Genomic DNA, 22328 nt, shown 5'->3' with positions numbered 1-22328 from the left:
CTTAATGCGTTATGACTGAATGCGCATCAGCAATTCTCTAAAGAAAAATACGCATTGCGCATGCGCAGTCGCTAACCTAAATACTTTCAGCTTGTGGAAATGTGAGCTGAGCTAATTTTTTTATGTCAAGGGTATAATTATCGAGTAACCATCGTCCGGGGAATAATGATACAAAATGGGAAAGTTGTGCCCTGCTTTCTTTGCTTTTATTTTATGTCACTTTTAAAGTGTTCAGGCTGAAGAACGTGCACTGCGCATGCGCAATTACTATACCTGCTAAGAGTAAATAGGTGTGCGTGTGGCACCTGTGATTTAGGTAAAGCTTTCAAATGAAAGACAATGTGCAGGTAAACGGATGTGTTATGTGGTGCATTTTTACAGGTTTTTCGCCACAGTCCACGCCATGGCCGGAGGGGTGTAAGGGCTCGAGTGTGTGAAGAGAGGCCTGTGGTTGATCCAGCAGAAAGTGAGCCTGAGTCTTGCAGTGCTGTGAGGAAACGCAAAGTGACCAAAAGAGTCCAACCAGAGTTTTATCACTCCGTCCAAGTAACACCCACACGCAGACCAGTAGGTGTACGTTTCCCATTTCTATCTCAGGTAACACCTCACATCCACACCAAATTCATATTGTTCATATGTAAAAAAAAAAAAAAAAACACCACATCCTCAAGATGTTTTGGTCCCATCACATGAATTTATGAAATAACATTCAAGGGATTTTCTTAAGTGCTTTATTGCTCAAGCCTTCCCCAGCAGGAGCTAACATTTTGGAACACAGGACACAAGAGCTGCAGTTCCTGAAAGTTCCACCAACAAATATTAAATATTAAGTCCAGTTAGTTCTGTCTGACATCATTAATAGACCTTCTTCTTTCGAATGAAGGTTTGTATGCTCTATATATTGTTATGATGTTGGGCTGTAATTGTATTTTCAATCAACAATCACAAAAAAATCTGAACTAAACTTTGAAGGCTAATTGAATTCACAAGAAAATGCTTCCTCGAAGGGTTCTGTGGACGGTTATAGGCACTAACCTTCTACAAAAATTCTAACTTGGAGCCTTTCTGAGAACGAGAACGAGTTCAGCACGGAAACTCGGTCCGATTGATCTATTTCTTTTGTGTGATCCATCTCATTGATCCAGCTCATTGGGAACAAGAATGGCAAGGAAACCGGTTTCTTAGGATTTTATCATTTTTTTTTTTATTGATAGAAAAGTATGGGTCCATATTTTCAGCTCAAAAGCGACGTGTTTTAGGGTGTGCCGTGAAGTTCTAGCCAAAAAGTGAAAATTCTCAAATATGTATAAATATAAAATAGATGTGTGGATATTCAGGAACTAATCACTAATTGATAAACACCATAGTAACTGGTGCAAAAAATAAACATAACATTGTTTTTTATGATGACTCGTCGGTTAATGCCTAACGGGCCTGATGATGGCTCCTCGGGCTGATTACTGTTTTAGCTCATATGCTATGGATTAAATGAGGGCATAGGTTCAAGCCAAAGATGAGTGTGTTGTGTTTATTTAGTTCAAAATATTGTTAGTGGGGGTGGTGGGTGGTGTCAGGGGTCGAATGAGTGAAGAAATATAACAAATTCACACATTTTGCTGTTCAGCTAAGTTCCTTTGCTTAATCCTGATTGGAATAAACGACAACCTTTACATGAAGCCGACTTGAATGCTATGTAGATCGATCATGTGTAAAACTTTGCAGGCCATTACAGTTCATTAGCAGAACAATTCCGAACCAAAATTTGAAAAAGAAAAAACACAGGTTTAATGTTTTAGAGATAATATCTAGTTTGTTCAGATCCAAGTGTAATTGTTTATCCTTCAACCCAAAACGTGTGACGATATATAACGACTCCAAAGACGTACCCAACACAGCTGTAATGCAATTCAATATGCATCACTGAAATAATCTCATTTTATTATATGTGCTTTCCTACATATATAAAAATATAAGATCATATAATATAAACAATTCCTTTATTTGTCCCACAGTGGGGGAAATATATACATGTTACAGCAACAAAATATAATCTATAGTTCTCTACTATACACATCAATATATACCCAACACCAGAATTATTACTTTCCATGAAAAAAAGCAAAAAATTAAAGACAAAAGAAGATCAGTAGAACATATCATTAGTGATAGTTTGCGCTCAAACATTTAGGTATTTTGTAGCTGCCTCATTGTTAAGTTGCAGTTATAGACAATTCTTCCACCAAAAAATGATGTAAAATTAAAATTTTAACAAATAAGAAGCATAAATGTTGATGGATAATGGTTTTTTTCTTTCCTTCATCACCTCACCGTTTACCTCTTGGGAAAATTATAACTAGTTAATGGTATGAATGTTTATTAATTTGTATCTCTTATTTGACTTGCAGCCATCTGTCTCCTTTAAACGCAATGCTTTTTGGTTTTCTGCATGGTAATGAATGACGGACCCTATAATGGCGGTCCAGTGAGTCTCCTGTGTGTATGCCTGTGGGGCTTCACAAGATTATAAGATTCTCTGATTGGGGTTTAGGAGAGATGACAAGCATCTCTGATGTAATCTTCAACAGTGCTGACTCATCCACCGCCTCTTTGTGATTAGTAACGAGGACTCGTCCCAGCTAATAGTTTAGTAGACAGCAACAATGTGACTGAAACAACATTAAAGCCACTTAGAGGAGAACTGCAGGGATGCGGGGGCCGTTTGGGACGGGGCCAAAGGTGTTTGTGTGCAGTCCTATATTTCAGCCTTAGGAGAAGTGGAGAAGGCAACAACAGATTTCCTTTAGACTGAGAAGAAACAATGCGTATTTATTTTCAGTATTTGGTGATAGACATGAGAGAGAGAATGCAAGAAGTTAAAGAGAAGTGAACATTTTTGTTCCTATTAGTTGAGGGAAATGTAAAATTATTTTATGTATGCTTGGCTATTAAAGGGTGCCAATAATTCTGGAGCTGATTGTGTCTAATAATAATAATAATAATAATAATAATAATAATAATAATAATAATAATATTTTTTAGCATGATTAGGGTTGCAAATGTCCAGAAACTTTTAAGATTTGAAGCTTTCTATGGGAATTAAAGGGAATTAATGAGAATAAAATGGAAATTTGCTAAATTGCAGGTGAGCCTAAAACGGTGGAATATAAATGTAGTTGTAAAATCTTGCAGGATGATTTTGGTTAAAACAACCAGATTTAATGCGATTTCAGTTGAATTTCTACCTGCACATTCATCAATCACATGCACACAGCACACTTACTGCAGGGCCACTGAGGCCACGCCCCCTACAGGGCAAAAAACATAAAAAACATGTAAAAAACTTTTCCATCTTGTCGATTATTCATGCAAATAACAGAAATATTGCATCAATCTACATTTACAACTTCGTTGTGTTGTGTGAAAGATTTTGTGCGACACAATTATAACAACAAATTAAATCAAAGTCAAAAATGTAATTAAAAACAATTTTGTAAAAAAAGTTTGTATGCATGTTGGCTTCTAACCATATAACAGAAATATTTGTTTGCATATGATACAGTTTATATACATTTCTAATCAAGTCCCATCATTTCTTATGAATTACTTGTTTTATGTCCCTTTGCAACCCTAATCTGCACAGAGAACCTGCAATTTTTGCATTTCTGTTGTGTTCATAAAAGGTCAACTATTATTGTGTTACATATTTTAAAGTTAATATTGGATTTTTTTTAGATTGAGACACAGCCCCATGACCTCCATGAGCTTTAAAGAGGAATGGAGCTTGTCTTGTCAGTTGAAGTTTGCTGTGTATGAAACTGTATGAAAATACGGTCTGGCCTGGAAGCTAGATGGACGCAGATGTTTTTGGCTCTGATGTAAGCACTAGTCGCCGCTGCACTTAATCCTTCAGATGTGGATGTAAGATACGTAAGCGAGTATGTGAACAATGCCGTGTAGGAATGTTTTATATTGGAGAAAGACTCTAAAGCACAGCGAAATTCCTTCTTCGCAAATCCAAACCTGTTATGGGACAGTTACCAATTAATTAAAGGTCCAATCAGTGTAAGAATTTGTTAAATATCATATTCTAATTATCAGGTTCTTTTGAAAGGCATTCAGGGTTGTTTCTTCTTTTAATAAGAGACATTTGCTGAGCCTGATATGGTGCTGATGTTATTCAAAATGATTCTGACAGTCAGAAGCATATTTTAGGTTTTAAAGGCCTGAAATCCTCCTCTTAGTCTGTGACTAAACAGGAAATGAGACAGACAAGGGATTATTTTGGGCCTGATATTTAGCGTAAAGAAAACAGGAAATGAAGTATAGGGATTATGCTTGTGTGAACACGGGTGTGCTCGCTGTTTCTTCATCCTAATCCAGCGCTCCATTGTTTCTTTTCTTTCTTGATACAATGCGTGTCCTTTATATGTTATAATAACCTGCTTTTTTAAGTGTTATGACCCGCATTAGCTGGAATGTTGTTTTGTAGCCTCATCGCTGCTATTGAACCTTTTGGGACTCCAAACCCTGTGTCCTGTTACGGGTTTAATGCAGTCTCATGGAGCACTAATCAGAAAAGTGTTAGAGAGAGGCTTACACATTATCTTCAGATTATACTCTCCGCATTTAGATATTCCTCCATTTTTATTGACCTGTATCAGATTGCCTCAGCATTTGATACTTGAGAAACTCAGACAGGGTCCATTATAAGGGGAATATGATCACTTATAATTTATGCTCTAAAGAATGCTTTGTACAGGAAGAAGGAACTTATCAGATGTACAGTGGGAAAGAGGCAATGAGGAATTTTACAAAATGAAACTGCATAAATGTGATATTAAATCAGCGCTGTAAAGGGATGCAACAATAGAAAAGATTGTGGCATTCGAATAAACCTTGATTTGTTTTTAGAGACTCGTAGGGAAATCATAGGGAAACCGTCCCTCATATCACTACACTGCCCCCACCAGCCTGAAACACTGGTACAAAATGGCTCCATAGATTCTTGCTGCTGATATATTTTGACACTGCAATATGATTTATCGTACCAGATGACCTTATTCTGTCTTTACATGTACAGATTCTGAGACAGTGCCCACCATAGATATCTTTTTTTTTTTCCGGCTGAATAGAGTGGAACTCTGCGAATTGTTGCTGCTGCAATCCATATAACTTGAAGGTTTAACATGTTTTGTGTTTTTAGCTGCTTTTCTGCTCACCACTTTTCTTTCCTGTTCACTTAAACCAGTTCTTCCGATGTTTTTAATGAATATCACAATTATTGGCACCCACATGAAAGTCTGCTCTTACATGTATTATTTCCAGTTATTTAAGCCGTCCTGTTTCCCTCACGTTTGAATCTATAATGAATTTCTAATTCACTTCATCGTTCGTTAAGGTGGTGTAGATTAAACAATGCACAAACAAAATGACAAAAATAATAATGTTGACCTTAATTAGGCAAAGGATTAAAAATAAGCCCATATTCACTCCATAATAATGATTGGGGCTTAAAACAACTGCCTGTGTATTTTACCCCCGTGCACATTAACGAGGCAGAACAGTTTCTTTTTTGAGGATGGTATTTGGTCCTTTCCGGAAGACAGGAACGTTTTGTGGTGAGCAAGTCTACAATTAGATGACTCATCCATTGCAACAAACCTGACCAAGCAGAGAACACTGATGCTTTTGAATCAGAAATGTAAGCATATAAAGGATGTTAGACTTGAAAGTTGACAGGAAGCAGGTTTTATGGGAACAAATACTGAAGGTAAATTTGCACATGCACACAAATGACCACAGAATCAAACTCCAATAAACACTGTTGTTCCAGTTAGTGTGAGATTAATAGAGTTAACCACAAAACACCTTTTTTTTGGTAGTGTTTGTTTTTTTAGTTTTATTTTATTTATTTATTTATTTATTTATTTTTAACCAAGGGTGCCAGTAATTTTGGAGCTGACAGGACTTTTTTTCTACCACCCCCCCATAATTATCTTACATTGTATTTTATTTAAAGTGCTACTATGTTTAATGTGTGTGTGTTTTGTTTGTTTGTTTTGTGTATATTACTTGATTGGTTTGATTTAGGTTTTTATTTTTTACATTATTATAGTTTTGCCTGTATAACTGCAGAAGTACCTTCCAGCAAGGAGCTTTTTAAGTACCATTTTCTGTGCCGGAGTTTCGTGTTTCATCACCATCTTGTTACTACTTGCCTTGAACTGGATAAAGAAAAAAACCCAGCAATCCTAACAAACCAAATGTTTGTCACAAAGCAAAACACGGACAACCTTGAAGAAACCTGAAACCGTGGTCCAGCAGATGAAGGAGAAGAGTGAACAGATGGCTCCGTAACTCCAGAGCAGGAGCACATGTCGCTTTCAACATTTGTAGAGATTAAAAATTAGATGACTCGGGTCTAAAAAAACTCATGCATGTCTGCCAGATCCTGAGCGCCTGGGCAAATTCAACACCTTTTAGGAACATCTGAAGATCCTGTACACATGAATGTTATGGTTTCATCATGGCAAATCTGACACATACATGAGTATAAATAATTGTATGCTTAATTTTTTAGTAATAAGGATCACTGCAGATCCAGACTGTCCTGAGCACGAGGATGGGACACACCCTGGATCAGATCACACACACACACACACACACACACACAGGGAGAAATCATCTCGGAGCTGCGTATATATTAACAGAGGGGAACTGTGGAACTCGTGGTGTGGATTTTCTTTTTCTTTGTTGTTTTAATATTGGCACAATGAAAAGAAAAATATTAAGACCAAGATCATTGTTCTGCATTTTCATCTACCATCTACCTTGTCATGGAAACCTACCCTGGGGATTTAATCGCTTTGGGTAATTAATAACCCAACGCGTAATTATTTACCCGAACTTTGCGCAAATTGTGCGCGTGTCATTTGGATGCGTGGGTGGAGAAGAGTTTTTGGGACGCACACACACTCCGTTAAATCCACGCGCGCTCAATGCGATGGCGCTGTAACACCACGCTTCGTATCCGATCCCCATAATAAAACTGCGTGTCTGTATCCAAGGAGCGATGACGCGCCGTCATGCGCAACAGCTCCATCTCTTTTTTTCTTTTTCTTTCTTCTGTGCGATTCCACATCATTCCAAATGACAGAGCGATTTTTAAAGCGATGAGGTTTTTTCTCGGTGCTTTCCAGCTGAAATCAGGCCGGTGGTAAGTCTCCGTGTTGTCCGGTCGGGGGAGCCAGACGCATTCGTGTCGACTTCACGGCATTGCTTTTTTTTTTTTTTTTTTTTTTGGTATTTATTTATATATTTATATATGACTGTCAGTGTGAGAGATCAGTTGCGCGTCCGGGAACAGATGATCCCCTGAAGCTCATAAGGTGGTTCTCCTTCACTTCGCGTTTCCTTCTCGACGCAGCGATGGTGAGGAACATAAAACGCGCGTGGCCTCGCGTGGCGTTAGGGATGTTTACTGAGATCATCCCATCTCTCATTGTTTTTTTTGTTTTTTTTATACATTGTTCCAACAGAGCTCAGGATCCGGGAACGCGTCTCTGCGGTGCTCCATGTCTTCATCGGCCGATTTCTCAGATGAGGATGACTACAGCGTGAGGTCGGGATGTGTGTCGCCGGCACCCGGAGACACCCTTCCGTGGAATTTACCCCGCCACGAGCGCTCTAAGCGCAAGATCCACGGCGGCTCGGTGTTGGACCCGGCCGAGAGAGCCGTGCTCAGGATCGCAGGTCAGAGCTACAGGCTGCTTTTTTTCTCTCATTTTCCTCCAGACATTTCACGCCTCGCTGCGTAAATGACATCCAGGGGTGGTGTGGTTGTGGTGTAGGCCCGGTTCCGAAAAATAATTACGCCGTCCGTCTATTGTTGGCGCGTGACAAGATTACGTTTTTCGACTTAATTACAGATATTTTTATTTATGCTTTATTAAATAAACACTTGTTACATTTAAATAATATATTATATTATTATTTCATAGTAACAAAAGAGCTGACAAAAAGCAAAGTTTGGTGAACATAAACCATGTTTTTTTCTGAATAAGAAGCAAAGTACAGCCATGTCCTCATATAACCCGAGAGGCCATGATGATGATGATGATGATGATGATGAAGATGATGTTGTTGTATTTGATGATGGTTCTTCTCCAGCATTATAGACAGGTGAACAATATACATCATTGCAAATGTCGTCATGATTTAAATGAAAAACCTAGATATAACTAAAACATAGATATACTAGGTAATATGAATGAATATAATAAAAGAGTTTGAATATTTTATTAAAGGAACGTGATTATTTTAGGTGAGGATGAATCAGGGCTTGTGCGTTAATTAAGGATTCTTATTACACTCGATTAATAATTACCATATTATTAATTATTATTATCTTGATATGACAGTATTGGGCTTTGGGGAAAAAAAACAAGATTGTATATTTGTGTCCAGTAAGAAATTAACAGGTCCATTATAGCTTCTGGAGCTCTTTAGATTTATTCCAGATGTGTAAAAATAATATCTCATGTGATATCGTGCGAGGAACGTAAACCGGCTCGCAGCAGGACCATGATGAGCTCGCCTTTCTTCGGACACGTGTGTGACTAGAGGTCTTATACACTTTCATACATTTAAGGCCTTTTTTATTTTATTTTGCATGAATGTTTATTTTTGATATATATTTGGTTATTTTTGCGATTGCGACCCCTACATTGTAGATGATGACCTTGTTTTTACTAAATTATGCAGTTAGGAAAGGGTGATCATGAACGTGCATGGGGGTCTGATGTGTCATGGTGTGAGCTCTGATCATGTGGATGTCACGCATCATCCTGTACTGTAATCAAATCCTTTAAAGGGAATGGGTTTGGCATGATTGTGAGCTTTGGAGCGTTTAAATTGAGAATCACTGGGATTTGTTTGTTTGTTTGCTCGATTGTTATGATTATAAAATGATTAGTATAAAAGGTTAATTAGGAAGGGAGGACACATCCGAGCCTGGATCCTTTATTTTCTTTCTATTTATAAGATATTACACTAGATAATGGTATTAGATAAAGGGCGAAATAAAGGAGCGAGCGCACGCCGCTGTGATTGATCTTCCCGAAGAGGAAGCGGCTCTGATTGGTCGGTTGTCGGACGCGGTGGGCGGGGCGAGCGGTCGGGGCGTCGCCGGCCCTGGTACAGCGGCTCGCTCCGGGTCCGGGGGAAGCAGTCGCGCGTCTCTACCTCCAGCAGCCGGCCGGCTCATGGCGCACTGTACCCCGGGGCCGTACGTGCTCGCCACTGAGATAGACTTCCTCCAGGCTTATGAAGACGTGCTCGAGAAATACAAAGGTATAATATATGTGTGTATTCGTTTGCATTTTGCGGCTCATTAGGACCTAAAAATAACCCTGACAGCGTTGAGCTTCTATGGAAAGAATTTTCTGGCTAGACACATGTCTCAAGTGTTAAAAAAACAAATGCTGTTTTAAAAATAATGAAACTTGAATATCAGCAACAAGGTTTTTTTTTGTGTGTGTAAATAATGTAAATTGTTACAGTTCAGGACACAATGGCACGAGACCATGTCTGTCCTTTAATTGTGATTGGACAGCAGGGATGAGATGGAATGATGGCTTCTTGAGGTTTGGTTGGATGTCATTTCATTTTTGGCAGGAACCAAAAATGGCATCATGGCATCAACCATCACCTCACATCAGCCCCGGTTTATTCTTCACGTGTGCACATATGCTGGAGAGGAAACGCTATTTAAGTGCATGCATGGAGTGAATCGGGATGCATGCACACTGCAAGTCCTTCCCTGTGTCCTCCTGTCTTTTATCTGCTGAAGTCAAATGACCTCATGGGTTTATTAAGACGTACTAGCTGATGCTACAACCACGGAACGAACTACGAATCAGTTGCTTTGAAAAAGCTGATTGGAAAAGAGAGTTCTTGTCCAGAGTGCTTGTTTGGGCTTCAAGATTCTTTATTCCTGGCACGGATCTTCGTAAACATGGGTGGGAATGTGGGAGTGGGATCAGGAGTGTAAAAAAAAAAAAACGAAACTTAAAACTATTCCTATCTAATGGACTTTCTTTTTAGCTTTATAATGACCCCATGAGATGTCAAGCAGAAGGACTAGTAGGATTGTTTTATTTGTAGAAGCAAACTATCATCTGTACCATGGCTTAATTATGCTTCAGGCCTCGCTGGTGCTACATAATATAGAAGATTGTGACCACTGTGGTCTAGAAATGTTATGACCACGCTTTACAGACTCCAGTTTTAGAACCATGGATCTAGCTTTTTTTGGATGTGTATTGTAAATTATTTATTGCGTCTCATTGACTCAAGGCATTGACACCTCTCATAACTCTGTTCGCTTGAAGAACCTGTTTGTCACCTTCACTTGGGCCAGATGAGATCCGAGGTGGCTCAGCGCTAGCATCACAGTTACATGGTTCTGTACTTATTCCGTAATCCCATCAGTACATATTCACTGAAGAAGGATCTTTCAGAAAGTAGTCACTTTGTTTTCGTGTAATAATCGCTCCATTTATCCAGCGGTGAGAAAGAAGCGACTGTATTTTGAAGAAATACTGAGCGCCGCTTTCTTGCGGTCGTTTTGTGCAGTTATTAAAAAATAAGCTTTTTGACCAATGATTTTTAAGAGAATACATTAAAGTCGTACCTTTTACTCAAGTCACATGTAAAGCGAGTTCCTGTGATCGCTTAAATTATAGCAGCTAAAAAGAGCCTGTTCTTTACAAGTTATACCTTTTTTTTTGTCTCTTTTTGGGTTAATAAGTGAAAATGAATTGTCCTTGTTGTTAAGGAAGAGCACCACCCTACTTCTCTCTCTTACAAAGAGCTGACACTGGAGACTCCTTCTAGAGATCATCAATTAATTGTTTATCTTTGGAGCATCGACACCTTTTGTTAATAATAGTCTGTAAAATAAAGCTAGAAAGTAGATTAATATCTTCTCAGTTATTTATCGATAGATAGATAGATAGATAGATAGATAGATAGATAGATAGATAGATAGACAGACAGACAGACAGACAGATAGTAGACAGACAGACAGACAGACAGATATATAGATAGTAGATAGACGGACAGACAGACAGATAGATAGATAGATAGATAGATAGATAGATAGATAGATAGATAGATAGATAGATAGATAGATAGATAGATAGATAGATAGATAGTCGACAGACAGACAGACAGACAGACATATAGATAGATAGATAGATAGATAGATAGATAGATAGATAGATAGATAGATAGACAGACAGACAGACAGACAGACAGACAGACAGACAGACAGATCTTTACTGTCATTCCATAATACAGGTAAACAGCAACATAATGCAGTTTAGCATCTACCAGAAGTGCAACAGTCGTCCGTGGTCACTCTGAGGTCTGATCGGGTACATGAGTTTGAAGGATTAATCCTCACACCGGCGTGTATTTAATGATTCAGACAATAGTCACACACGTTTTTCATCACGGTCTGAGCTGTACAGTACCAGTACTTCCCATTTGAGATACTGTTAAGTCACATGACCATGCACTGGCCTTCATTAGCCTGGAAACAATGATTCATCTGATTGAAGTTCATCTCACCACAGACGGAGAACAAATAACAATGAACTCAGAACTACATGGGAAATGTTGCTTTTATGGATCAATCGGGCTGATTTGTGGATTATTCTTATTTTCTTCACAACTGAGAGAAAATCCCTCTATTTGGCTTTTCATCTTGGCCTACAGTGCACAGAGGGTGGTGTCCTCACATGCATGTGTAGCAGATTTCTGGTTGTGTGCTTGCAGAAGGTATGTATGAGAGTGTGTTCGAGCCTATAGGTGTGTTACTCTGGAGACACACTCTCAAGATCTCATAAGAACTGCTTCACTGATTAACCACTTCAGCATTGATTCGAGATTATTAGGAAACCTGAGTATTTCAAATGGAAACCCTGATCCCATCTTTGATCTTTTGTATCAGTTGGAAGTTCAGAACCTATAGATAAACGCAATGGTGGAACATATATTCCGTACAGAAGAGAAACATGTGAACAGTGCCCATTCTGTTCTTCAAACAAAAGAGCCTCAGATTGTTTTCCTCATGTATCTGAAAGGGCACAGCTCTTTATATCTGTACAGCACGAATAGTTCTGATCTTGGTTTTTGGTAACACTGAGAGCGCTGGACACCCAACCTACATAATTAGGCGTTTAATATAATTACATGAATTTATTTCAGTTCTTTACAAAAGTCCTGATCTTGCAGACGTTACACAATAACGCCGAATGAGCGCCTTGGCGTTCTCTGGACACGCACATTGGTAACACACTATTGTAATCGACAGAACTGAGTTTCAGACTTTGTACTGGTTTGTAACTAAAACTGTTTGTGCAAATTATTATTATTACTTTTATCCTGAATCTTTATGCAGGATTTGGCTCTTGTGTGAATGTCATGCGCCCGAGGAAGTCTCTACAGGATTTTTTTTCAGATGATGTCTGATCAGGTGTTTGGTTTTTTTCATCCTGAGCATCTGTATTTATACAACATTGTGGCAGAGCAGCTGCACAGAAATCAGGACGGGATTTATATTTAGAGATGACTGGAAACGAAACGCTCTGTGAGCCGACACGAGGAAGAAACCTTGAGAGAAACCAGATCGTAAGATAAATAATTACAGTACGAGTTGCCTCGGTTTGGCGTCTAATCGTACGTTTTGCAGCGTATTTTCTTATTGACAGAGGAGGGGTTTCGGTGATTTAAGGCTAGTATTGTTATCAGTATCAGGGCAGGTTTTTTCTCTATCAGAGCCAAACGAGGACATTTCTAAAATTCCTATTTAAAGCCACGAAGCGTCTGATGTTGGATTGTTATGCTACTATTGCGGATGTTTTGCATAACTCGACTGCAAAAGCTGGCGGACATTCAGCGCGGTTACTATGACGACTAATACGCGGGTCAGGTATCAGTCGATACTCAGAGCTCACGTATCATAGTGTACATTGTCAGAAGTGAGATTAGTGCTCATTGACTCAGCAGTGTAAACGTTCGCACCAACCTACAGAAATAGTCGCAACCGCATGGAACGTGTAAAGAGGCCACAGGTCAGAGATACCATGACTAGCTAGTGCATGACTCCACAATGCTGGACGGGACCTTCCCGATCACTGGTTTTCTACCCACGATCGAATGTTTTCAGGCTGTTGTTTGGTAACTAAGCGACTGCTTCATTTGATCAGCTGGTTGTTTTGAGTTCTTGTTGCCTGCTATTTTCAGTGTTCCCAACAGCCTTCAGGGCTAATAATGATATTAAAGAGGTCTATTTAGTAATTTCTCCTCTAAAATGTCCCCACGCTAATCCTAATAATAGTGAAGGGAATCTAGTGTGCATCAGTTAGCATAAAGTCGAGGGTTTTTACAGTTCTAAATAATAAAAACAAGGGAAGATGTCCTCTGGCACGCCTATCTGTATCTGTCGCATCATGTTGTTCATCATGCCCTGGGTGTAGCTGATCAACTCCAAACAAAACGCAAGTCAAATGGATACCACAGAACCACGCGAATCAGCCCAAAACATCCTGATGCAAGTCTCACGGAAAGTGAGATACATTCAAAAGCATAAAGAGTTTTTTTTTTTTTTTGCTAGACGAGTTCCCTTTAAAGTCTGGTTCATCTAATGGTTTCTTACTAATGCCGTCTCTGGGAGTTTCTTCTTCACCACAGTCACCAGGGGCTTGCTCGTTTAGGATAAACATAATTATAAGGAGCAAACGTATAGGCACTTAAACATTCTTTTGTAACCGCTTTATGTCTGTAAAGCTGCTTCAAGACAATATGCATTGTTAAATCGCTCTACAAATAAAAATAAATTGTTGATATGATAAATCCTTCGGGTAATTTCTTCCATATATTATTTTACATTCATTCATGGAAGGAGTCTCCAGTGTCAGGTGATGAGCACTGAACCTTTCCAGCATTCTTAAGTATCCAGGCTTTGAGAAAGGGGGAAAAAACAAACAAGGAAAAAAACAGGCTAATCAGGGACGTTCCACATCATTAAAGTGGATTCAAGACGTGCAGTTTTAGGATAAACACATTCTGGGGCTCAGTACACACAGAGAAGTGGATTAATTTGCTCTCTGTATATGTGTGTTGTTTATTCCTTGTATGAATTCATGTCACATGTTAAAAGCCTGAACTCGCAGGTCGTCAGATTGTTCGTTTATTCCAACTGTATGGCATCCATCAGAGAAAATACCATCTCGATTAGATCGCTGTCAGAAAGTAAAGAAAATAAACGAAAATGCATTTTTCAAACACAAAGCATGTGTTTCTGCACAGTCACTATCTTTGTGCTGTTCCTCTGCAGAGCCCCACCTCACCTCCTCTGCATCCTTTTACCCCTCCTCCACACACACACACACACACACACACACACACACACACACACACACACACACACACACACACACACACACACACACAGAGCTTCTGGTTCGCACAAACAGCCAGCAGTCTGTCTGACACATTTACGTCTACACCAGCAACAAAGGATTTTTATGTGTCTAATATGGAGGAATTGAGGACACTGAGGACTGTGTGTGTGTGTGTGTGTGTGTGTGTGTGTGTGTGTGTGTGTGTGTGTGTGTGTGTTTGTTGCATTGTTTAGCTGAGGCTGTGCATCATATCGCTGAGATTGTGTGGAGAGAAGAATACAAAGTCACCTGGGTGTGGCAGAAGACATCAGGTCCATTAAGATCGGAAACAAATTAAATCTGGTTATAATTTCAGTCTGATTTGAAATAAAAGATCATATTTATGTATACAGACGGATGTGAGAGACGGAGCTTCTCAGCTTCAGTGCACACTGCCAGACTGTCTGGGACGACGAATGTAAGACTGTCTGGCACAATATTTATCCGAAACACAGATCATAGCATTGCTTCCTCACACCTCCAGAGTTTCTGGTTCAATATTGAACTCTGTCTGTAAGGTGTTTCCCATGTTCCTTATGAGTGTGTACGGCTTATGTTCAGGTTCTCTGGTTTCCTGGCTACTTGTCATCTCCTTTAGATGTGTGTGTGTGTGTGTGTGTGTGTGTGTGAGGATGTCCTGCAATGATCTAACATCTCATTCCCTGTGCTCCTGTGATCAGAACAAAGCAAAAATAAACAAACGGTTTGTTGGTTCTGAGGAACATTTTTATTTGAACGCATTATTATGGGATATAATCGAATGTAGTGTCCAACTAAAGTCCTACGAAGTTTTATAGTTGTTTATCCAAGAGCTTATTCTTCACCACAGCTGATTTAAGGAAAACGGTTCAGCCTGTAGATACTATTTTAAAATAGTCGTCTTTTTTTTTTTTTTTTTTTTTACAAGAAAATGGTTGCACAGATCTCATGATGTCATTTCCCGAAGTGCGCTCCAGCAGCTGTGTATAGCATGACATCATCTCTCCAACTGGACCTACTGGAATTACATGGTTTTATTCGAATTTTCCACCCGAGAAGATGCGATAGTCGTTTATATATTTTATTTATTGTTTGTGGGGGGAGTTTTTGGCATTTTAATTGCACTCCAGCTGAGGAGAACATGCTGTATGCTGACCAGTTCTTGATTTTGAGATTTGTCTGTCTTGTTGACAAGCTTAAATCCCTTTTGCAAAAATATCAGCTGCAAGTGATTATTCACGAAAAAAAAAAAGGTTGTAACAGTACTGGAATTTTCTGCATAATGTTCCAGATTGAGCAGATTGTGCTTCTCTGTATGATGTATGATAAACCCAATGTGTGTCTAAATGTCAATTAATATATATATTAATGTAATGTAAAGTGTGAGTGTGTGTGTGTGTTAGTGTGTAAATGTACCAGCTGGTAGTCATGGTGACTCGGCCAAGTGTGCAAGCCGCTCCCTGCTCTGGACAGCTCAGCTTTGTCTAGATGAGGTCATGTGGTTCCCTCATGAGCTCCTCCCCTCCACCCTCATGAATTCGAGCTATTGGCTGACTCGACAGAGCTTCCTCTATTTCATAAAGGGAGGATGCTGAGAAACACACCCACCCAGCACACATTCACACTGCTGCCAGCTGTCTAAGCACCAAAGGAAAAAAACAATAGAATGTCAGAGATTTGTTCCTGAAATTCGGATCTTCCTTTATATTGCTTTATTTATTATTATTATTTATTATATAAAAATAAAAAAGGTCGCTGATCTAATAAAAATTATATAATGATTTTTATTATTATTATTATTATTATTATTATTATTATTATTATTATTATTATTATATCATTTTCGGGCAGATTCTTTTCACATGATTCTGGAATTTCATTCTGGAAAGTCGGCATATCCTATGAATTCTTCTTCATCCATTATTTCTACATCAGGTTTCATTTAATTTGGCATTCGGTTTGGGACACGACCCTAATGACCTGCTTCTATTACAATATTACAATATTATGAAAATTAAAAGGTTACTTTGAATTTCAATGTAAAGCTTTTTCTTACTTCTAATATTCCTTTTTTTTTTTAAATAATAAGCTTTACTTTTCTGGAAAGATGTTCCACTGGATTATGTGGAGATTCACTCATTCACAAGGGTGTAGGTAAAGTCAGATATTCAGGTACTGATGTCAGTGTTCACATTCATCTTAAAGAATAGGGTTGGAGGTCTGTAGCAGGAGATCTTCCACACACTTTCAACCCATGTCAAGCAGATCTTCATGGAGCTGAATTTGTTCATATCATGCTGGAACAGATTTGGGTCTCCCAGCACCTAGAAAGGAATATTTCATGCCACCGCATCCAAATACGATTGTGTGCTTCTGAATTTGTGGTTACAACCATATATTTTTGGAAAAATTCAGATTTTAAGTTAGTATTAGCAGTGCTATAATATCTAACAGAGTGTAAAATGACACATAATTCGGTACGTTTATTTATTTGTAGCTGAGCTGAAGGTTAAAGGTCACGCTCAATGACCCAGTCATTGCTGTTTGGCAGAGCTGGGATTTAAACACACCGCCTTCTTCTTATCTGTATTTATTCAGCCACATCCAATGGTGACGTATCTCACACTTAAGGATTGCACTAAATCAGAGCATGCTGGTTGAGCCAGACTTTAATCTTCAGCTCAGCTTTTATAATTGTTAAGTTGCTTTCATTAAAATAAAAATTCTAACAAATACTGAATTATTAGTAATATATATTTTTTGTATAATTTTTCTTTAAAAAAAAACGTCCATCTATTACTGAATTATTAGTACATTAATCCCCCGTTCGAATCTTCATCGCTGAGAGCACGATAGACCAAAAAATCTATAGGGAATTGTTTAAATGGAGTTTTATGTTGAAATAATGAAATGTATTAATAAAAATATAATTATTGATTGTAAAATTTTACAGTACAGCACTGTATACATAAAATAGCATTTTTTTGGGTGGCGTCTGTTTATCGCGTTTGAATGTGTATTGATCCCTAAAGAGCAGTTTGGGGCGACTGTCTTAGATGGTAGAGGAAAAAACCTTGTGAGAAACCAGAATCTTAAGGGAACTCATCCTCATTCGGGTGATATCAAGCCAGTTATACAGTCAACTCATAAATTAGCTCAACACCTGAGATCATAATAGATTCAACACCAACTTCTCCATACCTCCATACCAGAGCCGTTAAATGTTCAATTTGTATTCATATTTCGATTTTAAGCTCTGTCGGCTCTACAGTATTGCCAGGAACATGATTCAGGACTAAGTGGTTCTACACTAATAGCTGAGACAAAAGAAAATCAATACGCATCCCGGTTCTCAGGCCACACCCTGCCGTGTATCAACCATAGGGCACGAGTGAACGATTATCTCCTGAATCATGTCTAAAATGGTGGCTTGCTTTTAAACCATCGTGGAGCTCATTAATTTACTCCCTGAGTTTTTCTGACCTTCTGATGGGGTCAAGGTTTTGATTACCGTATGCTGACGCAGCCTCTGGTCTTTCAGCTGATGCCTGGCTGACTTTAGCAGGTGGCTGTGAAGACCTATTAAACCGCAGGAGATGTTTCATTAGAGATTTGTAGAGGGGATTAGATGTTTCAACCTTGAGATTTTTGAAGCATAAGCATGTCAATTTCTACTGAAGCTGTGCAGCAGAAAGGAACAGCAGGAATAATTCTGGCAGCACACACCTTCAGAGAGCTGTTTAGAGAAATCAATGACAGGACCTACAGGAAGATGTTTCCGTAACTGACGGTTATGTTGAAGGCTTCAGGGCTGGAAGACTCCGAACCCTGCCGTCTTATGTGCATACCTCTGAGGCTGGCCTTTCCTGTGTCTCAGTAGTGGGGCATGAGAGGAATGTCTTTTACAGTGCTCACTTGTCCCCTTGTCATACTTCTTTTTTTTTTTTTTTTTGCTCTGGAGAGTGACACGTTGACTAACTTGTGCGATGTGCAACACTTCATTACACATAATTACAGCTGAATAACATAAATAAATAAAATTGGTGATTCAGAGCTTTGCGTCTTTTCCTGAAACTTCACGGATGCCAGGTTGGTAGTAAATGTGTAGAAAAGAAAAAGTTTTGTAAACACTGCCATTATAATTAAGCATTTTTAAAAGAATTTAAAATAAAATATATTTTATAAAAAAATAAAATATATACAAATAAAATAGAATAAATCAAATTAATGTGATACACAGTATTATATTGACTATAGTGAGTAATTGATTAAATTGCCACAAATTAAATTGAATAAATACAATAAAAAAAGAGAAGTTTAATAAATATTTGAGTTGTTAGACCCCATTTGGGTAATACGGATGTGTATTTAGTGTATGTCTTTTGTTACATTTAATATACATTTTTCTAAAGCTTTCTAAAGTTTCCTAACTGTTCATTATTTCAGCACACTTTAACAAATGTCTGCATTTGAGAAACACGCAAGATCCATCCTTCGTTCATTCATTCGCTCCCTCGATATGCCAGGATTTTCTTGAAAACGCGGAAGAATCCATATCGCTAGACGTAGTCATAAAAACGTTTTCGATGACAGGAAGTGACAGCGACAAAACAAACTTGCGGTCCGCCACTTAGTATGTTTGCGAAATATAAATCCGAGACCGTGTGCGCTTTCTCTTAAATCTTTGGCAGATCGACTCGCAGTTGAGCTCATTGTGCAACATACAATCCTAATAGAGAACCTACACACTTTCGGTGCTTGGCCCCCTAAATATGACAGTCGAGAGAATGAGCCTGGAAATCTTTTTTATTTGAGCACCTTCAGGATGTTTGCTTTTCGGCAGCAGCTCTTAGCAGTTGCTCCTTTGGAGAAAGGATCTGCTTGTTTTTATGTCTGACTTTATTTTTTGGTCATGTACACACACAGTATGTGAACCTCAGTGTCTGGATCAAGTGCATTTTTTAGTTTCTGGTTGCTTTTTTTTTTTGTAGTTTTCTGTTCATGTACATGACGAGGCTCTAATATTAATAATAATAATAATATTAATGAAAAAAAACCTCTTGTTGACTGAAGGACTGTCTGTTTGCCAGGATTTCTCTTCGCCATGATCATGCGCTTCAGTTTGTCACAAAACTTTCCTTGTGAGTGAAACAGGGCAGACAAGTGCTCTCATTACCTCACATTCTCTTCTGAATAGTGATGTGCTCTGTGTGTGCTGATATGGGGATGCAGGCTTGTGTTTATTCTTGTCAGGTGATTAAAAAAAGCACCACTGTTCCTAATCAAGGCCATAAAAATGTGAACGTGTATACGATCTTTCCTGAAGATACTGAGCTTAAATATACATCCAAAAATATCTACCATTGTCTCCAACCTTATAGCTATAAAATATAAATAGATTCAGCTATAGGTCAGTTAAATATCCAGTACAAAACATAAACACAGCGTGAATACTTCCCTGTTTAATAGGTCACACTGATAAACATCCTATTTTGAAAAACATATCATAATCATGCAATCAATATCTCGAGTGCACGCTCTAAGACTGGAAGGAAGCCTCCGAACTGGCATAGTTACCTTGCAGTGGGCAAGACACGAGACCCGTGATTCACTCCAGAGGCTAATTATAGTTGAACATTACCCTCCATGAAGCACCACCAACTGCCTCTCCAAATCACTGGCTGTCTCTGTGCCCCATTACACCACTGAACTTACGGTTTATAAGTCAGAATAAAGAACTTTTTTTCTACCATATTAGCAAACTTTTCCTGAGAGACAATGCAGTGACGGAGGAAAACACTTTGATGTTCCCCATGTTTGAATCATAAAGTAAGCTGAGGACACCATATCAGCTTCAAACAGGAATGTAAGCCATGTCCACACTAATACGTTTTCGTTTTGGCCTCACATCTTCACCGAGATGCCGTTAAAAGTCAACGAAAACGTCGGTTTTTGAAAAATACATTCGAATTTTGGGAAACGATTGAAAACGAAAGCATTGACAGGAAGCGTTTTTTTTAAATTCTCCTGTTGTAGTTTTTATTCCCTGAACACTCGCTTCAACCAGACACTTCCACATGGAGAACCGCTGCTTACACTTTAAAGTCTGTTGAGAAGAAGTTCCAGGAGATCAAAAGCAGCAACCATGATACACTAGAAGCCAATGAGACTTTTAAATAAAAAAAAGCTCTAGCATGATTTTTATATATCGCATTCCTGCACTACAATTGGCTGATTGAATATGACGATTGTCTGAATGAGAAGGTGTGCAGATGTTTCCATTAGACAAACGTGGTTCTTCAGGCACATCTTTAATTTTCTACACGGCAGCCGTTTTTTGGATTTTTTTTTTATAAATGAAAGATTTTATTTTATAACAACAATCATTGCGATCTGATTCTTATGAGTGATACTGCAGACAAAAAAAAGGCACAGAAACTCAAGCATCTTCTTTTATTTATTTTCTTCAGAATGCTTCGCACGACCGCCATTATAAACAGCTGGAACGTTCTCTTCAATTGTGTGTGTTTTGATAGAACATCTTGTGTACTGAATTTGACACCTGAGCTCATATTACCAAAATTGTGCCAGATTTCATTTACAAAGAAATGAAGAGAATAAAGAGAAAATAAAACTAAAGCCACTGTTTCCACTGTTTCCACTGTTTCCACTGTATCTACACTGCGTTTATGAGGAGTACTGAGGAATTGAAAGATGCTGGCATGCTGAATTAGACAAAACATTTGAAGAATTACCCTAAACTAGGAGACAAATAGTGACCTGGAAGCCAAAACCAGCCTTTTTATCATAAAGTACAAATAATGAAAGTGTCAGAGTATGGAAGCTTGTATTTTTTTAGTTTAAATCTCACACATAACCACAAGACACCAAAACACTTCATTTTAAATCAGCTTTATTTATATAGTAGTTTTATCAAATTTTTTGATGAGGAAAAAACATTGAGAGGAACCAGACTCAAAATATCCATAACACTGAAATTATTCATTCCATCATTATTGTTTTTATTCCAATGCAAAACCTTTAATGCCAATATTTCATCCTGTAGCCGTTGCACCAGAAATGTTCATATTAATTACAGAAATGGTCCAAATTGGAACCTCATGGATCTTTAGGTTGTACATGTGGAGCCGTTCTCAGCAGCAGCAAATGGTTTCTAATCAGGATGGTTTAGGCAGATCTGGAAATCAGAAGGAGCACAGGATCACCCGTGTAGTTTCCCAAATAGAGAGTGGGACAGAGAGAGTTTTGAGTTCAACACGAGCGGAAAACCGTTTCCAAAGCAGCCTTGATTGCGTCTTTGTTTTTGTGGAGCGACAGATTGAGAATAGGGGAAGTTCTCGTCAGATCTGTGGCTCAGTTCCATGTGTTATATTACTGCCTTAGTGCAAGTTTTTTCAGTTCGATTTGTGACTGGATCAGATGGAGTCATTTGTAAATACCAATTTTCGGCCCGATCGAGAGCATGAGCATTTTGCTGCTACGTGTACGTAGTGTAGTTGAATGCAAATACGATACCGTGAATATAATATAATATCGGGTTAATGAAATCTGTTCTTTTGTTCCTCTAAGAGTCAAACCATCTCCAGGTGAAAGGCTAAGCCAATGTGAACTAGTGATGAGTCGATCGTGAGTGATTCGTTCATTTTCCACTGGAAGCGCACGAGCAAAATCTCTGTAGGTTATGTACAGGAAACAGAATTGTGTACATAAATACACTAAACGTACTTTTTCTGACTCCCTTATATACTTTGCAGTTATATATACATATATTAATGATTGGAACTATAGTTGGTGTATGTAGACGTGTTGGGGGAATGA

General features: G+C 38.5%; 1 protein-coding gene across 40 annotated transcripts in view; it reads left to right on the top strand.

The window, feature by feature from the left end:
• dst (dystonin) overlaps nt 1-22328 on the top strand; it is a 124283-nt gene that overhangs the window by 932 nt on the left and 101023 nt on the right. For 31 of the 40 annotated variants that reach the window (XM_083539087.1, XM_083539060.1, XM_083539098.1 and 28 more), the window contains exons 3-4: nt 382-573; nt 7539-7752. In XM_083539087.1, the coding sequence (XP_083395213.1) occupies nt 382-573; nt 7539-7752 (406 nt within the window). Of the gene's footprint in view, nt 1-381; nt 574-7135; nt 7432-7538; nt 7753-9116; nt 9352-22328 lie in introns of those variants that run through there. The other 9 variants (XM_083539095.1, XM_083539092.1, XM_083539080.1 and 6 more) reach the window with 6 other exon arrangements.

This window comes from Silurus aristotelis, assembly GCF_946808225.1.
Source record: "Silurus aristotelis genome assembly, chromosome: 4".
In the NCBI taxonomy this organism is placed as follows: Eukaryota; Metazoa; Chordata; class Actinopteri; order Siluriformes; family Siluridae; genus Silurus; species Silurus aristotelis.
This window is presented reverse-complemented; position numbering and strand designations above follow the sequence as displayed.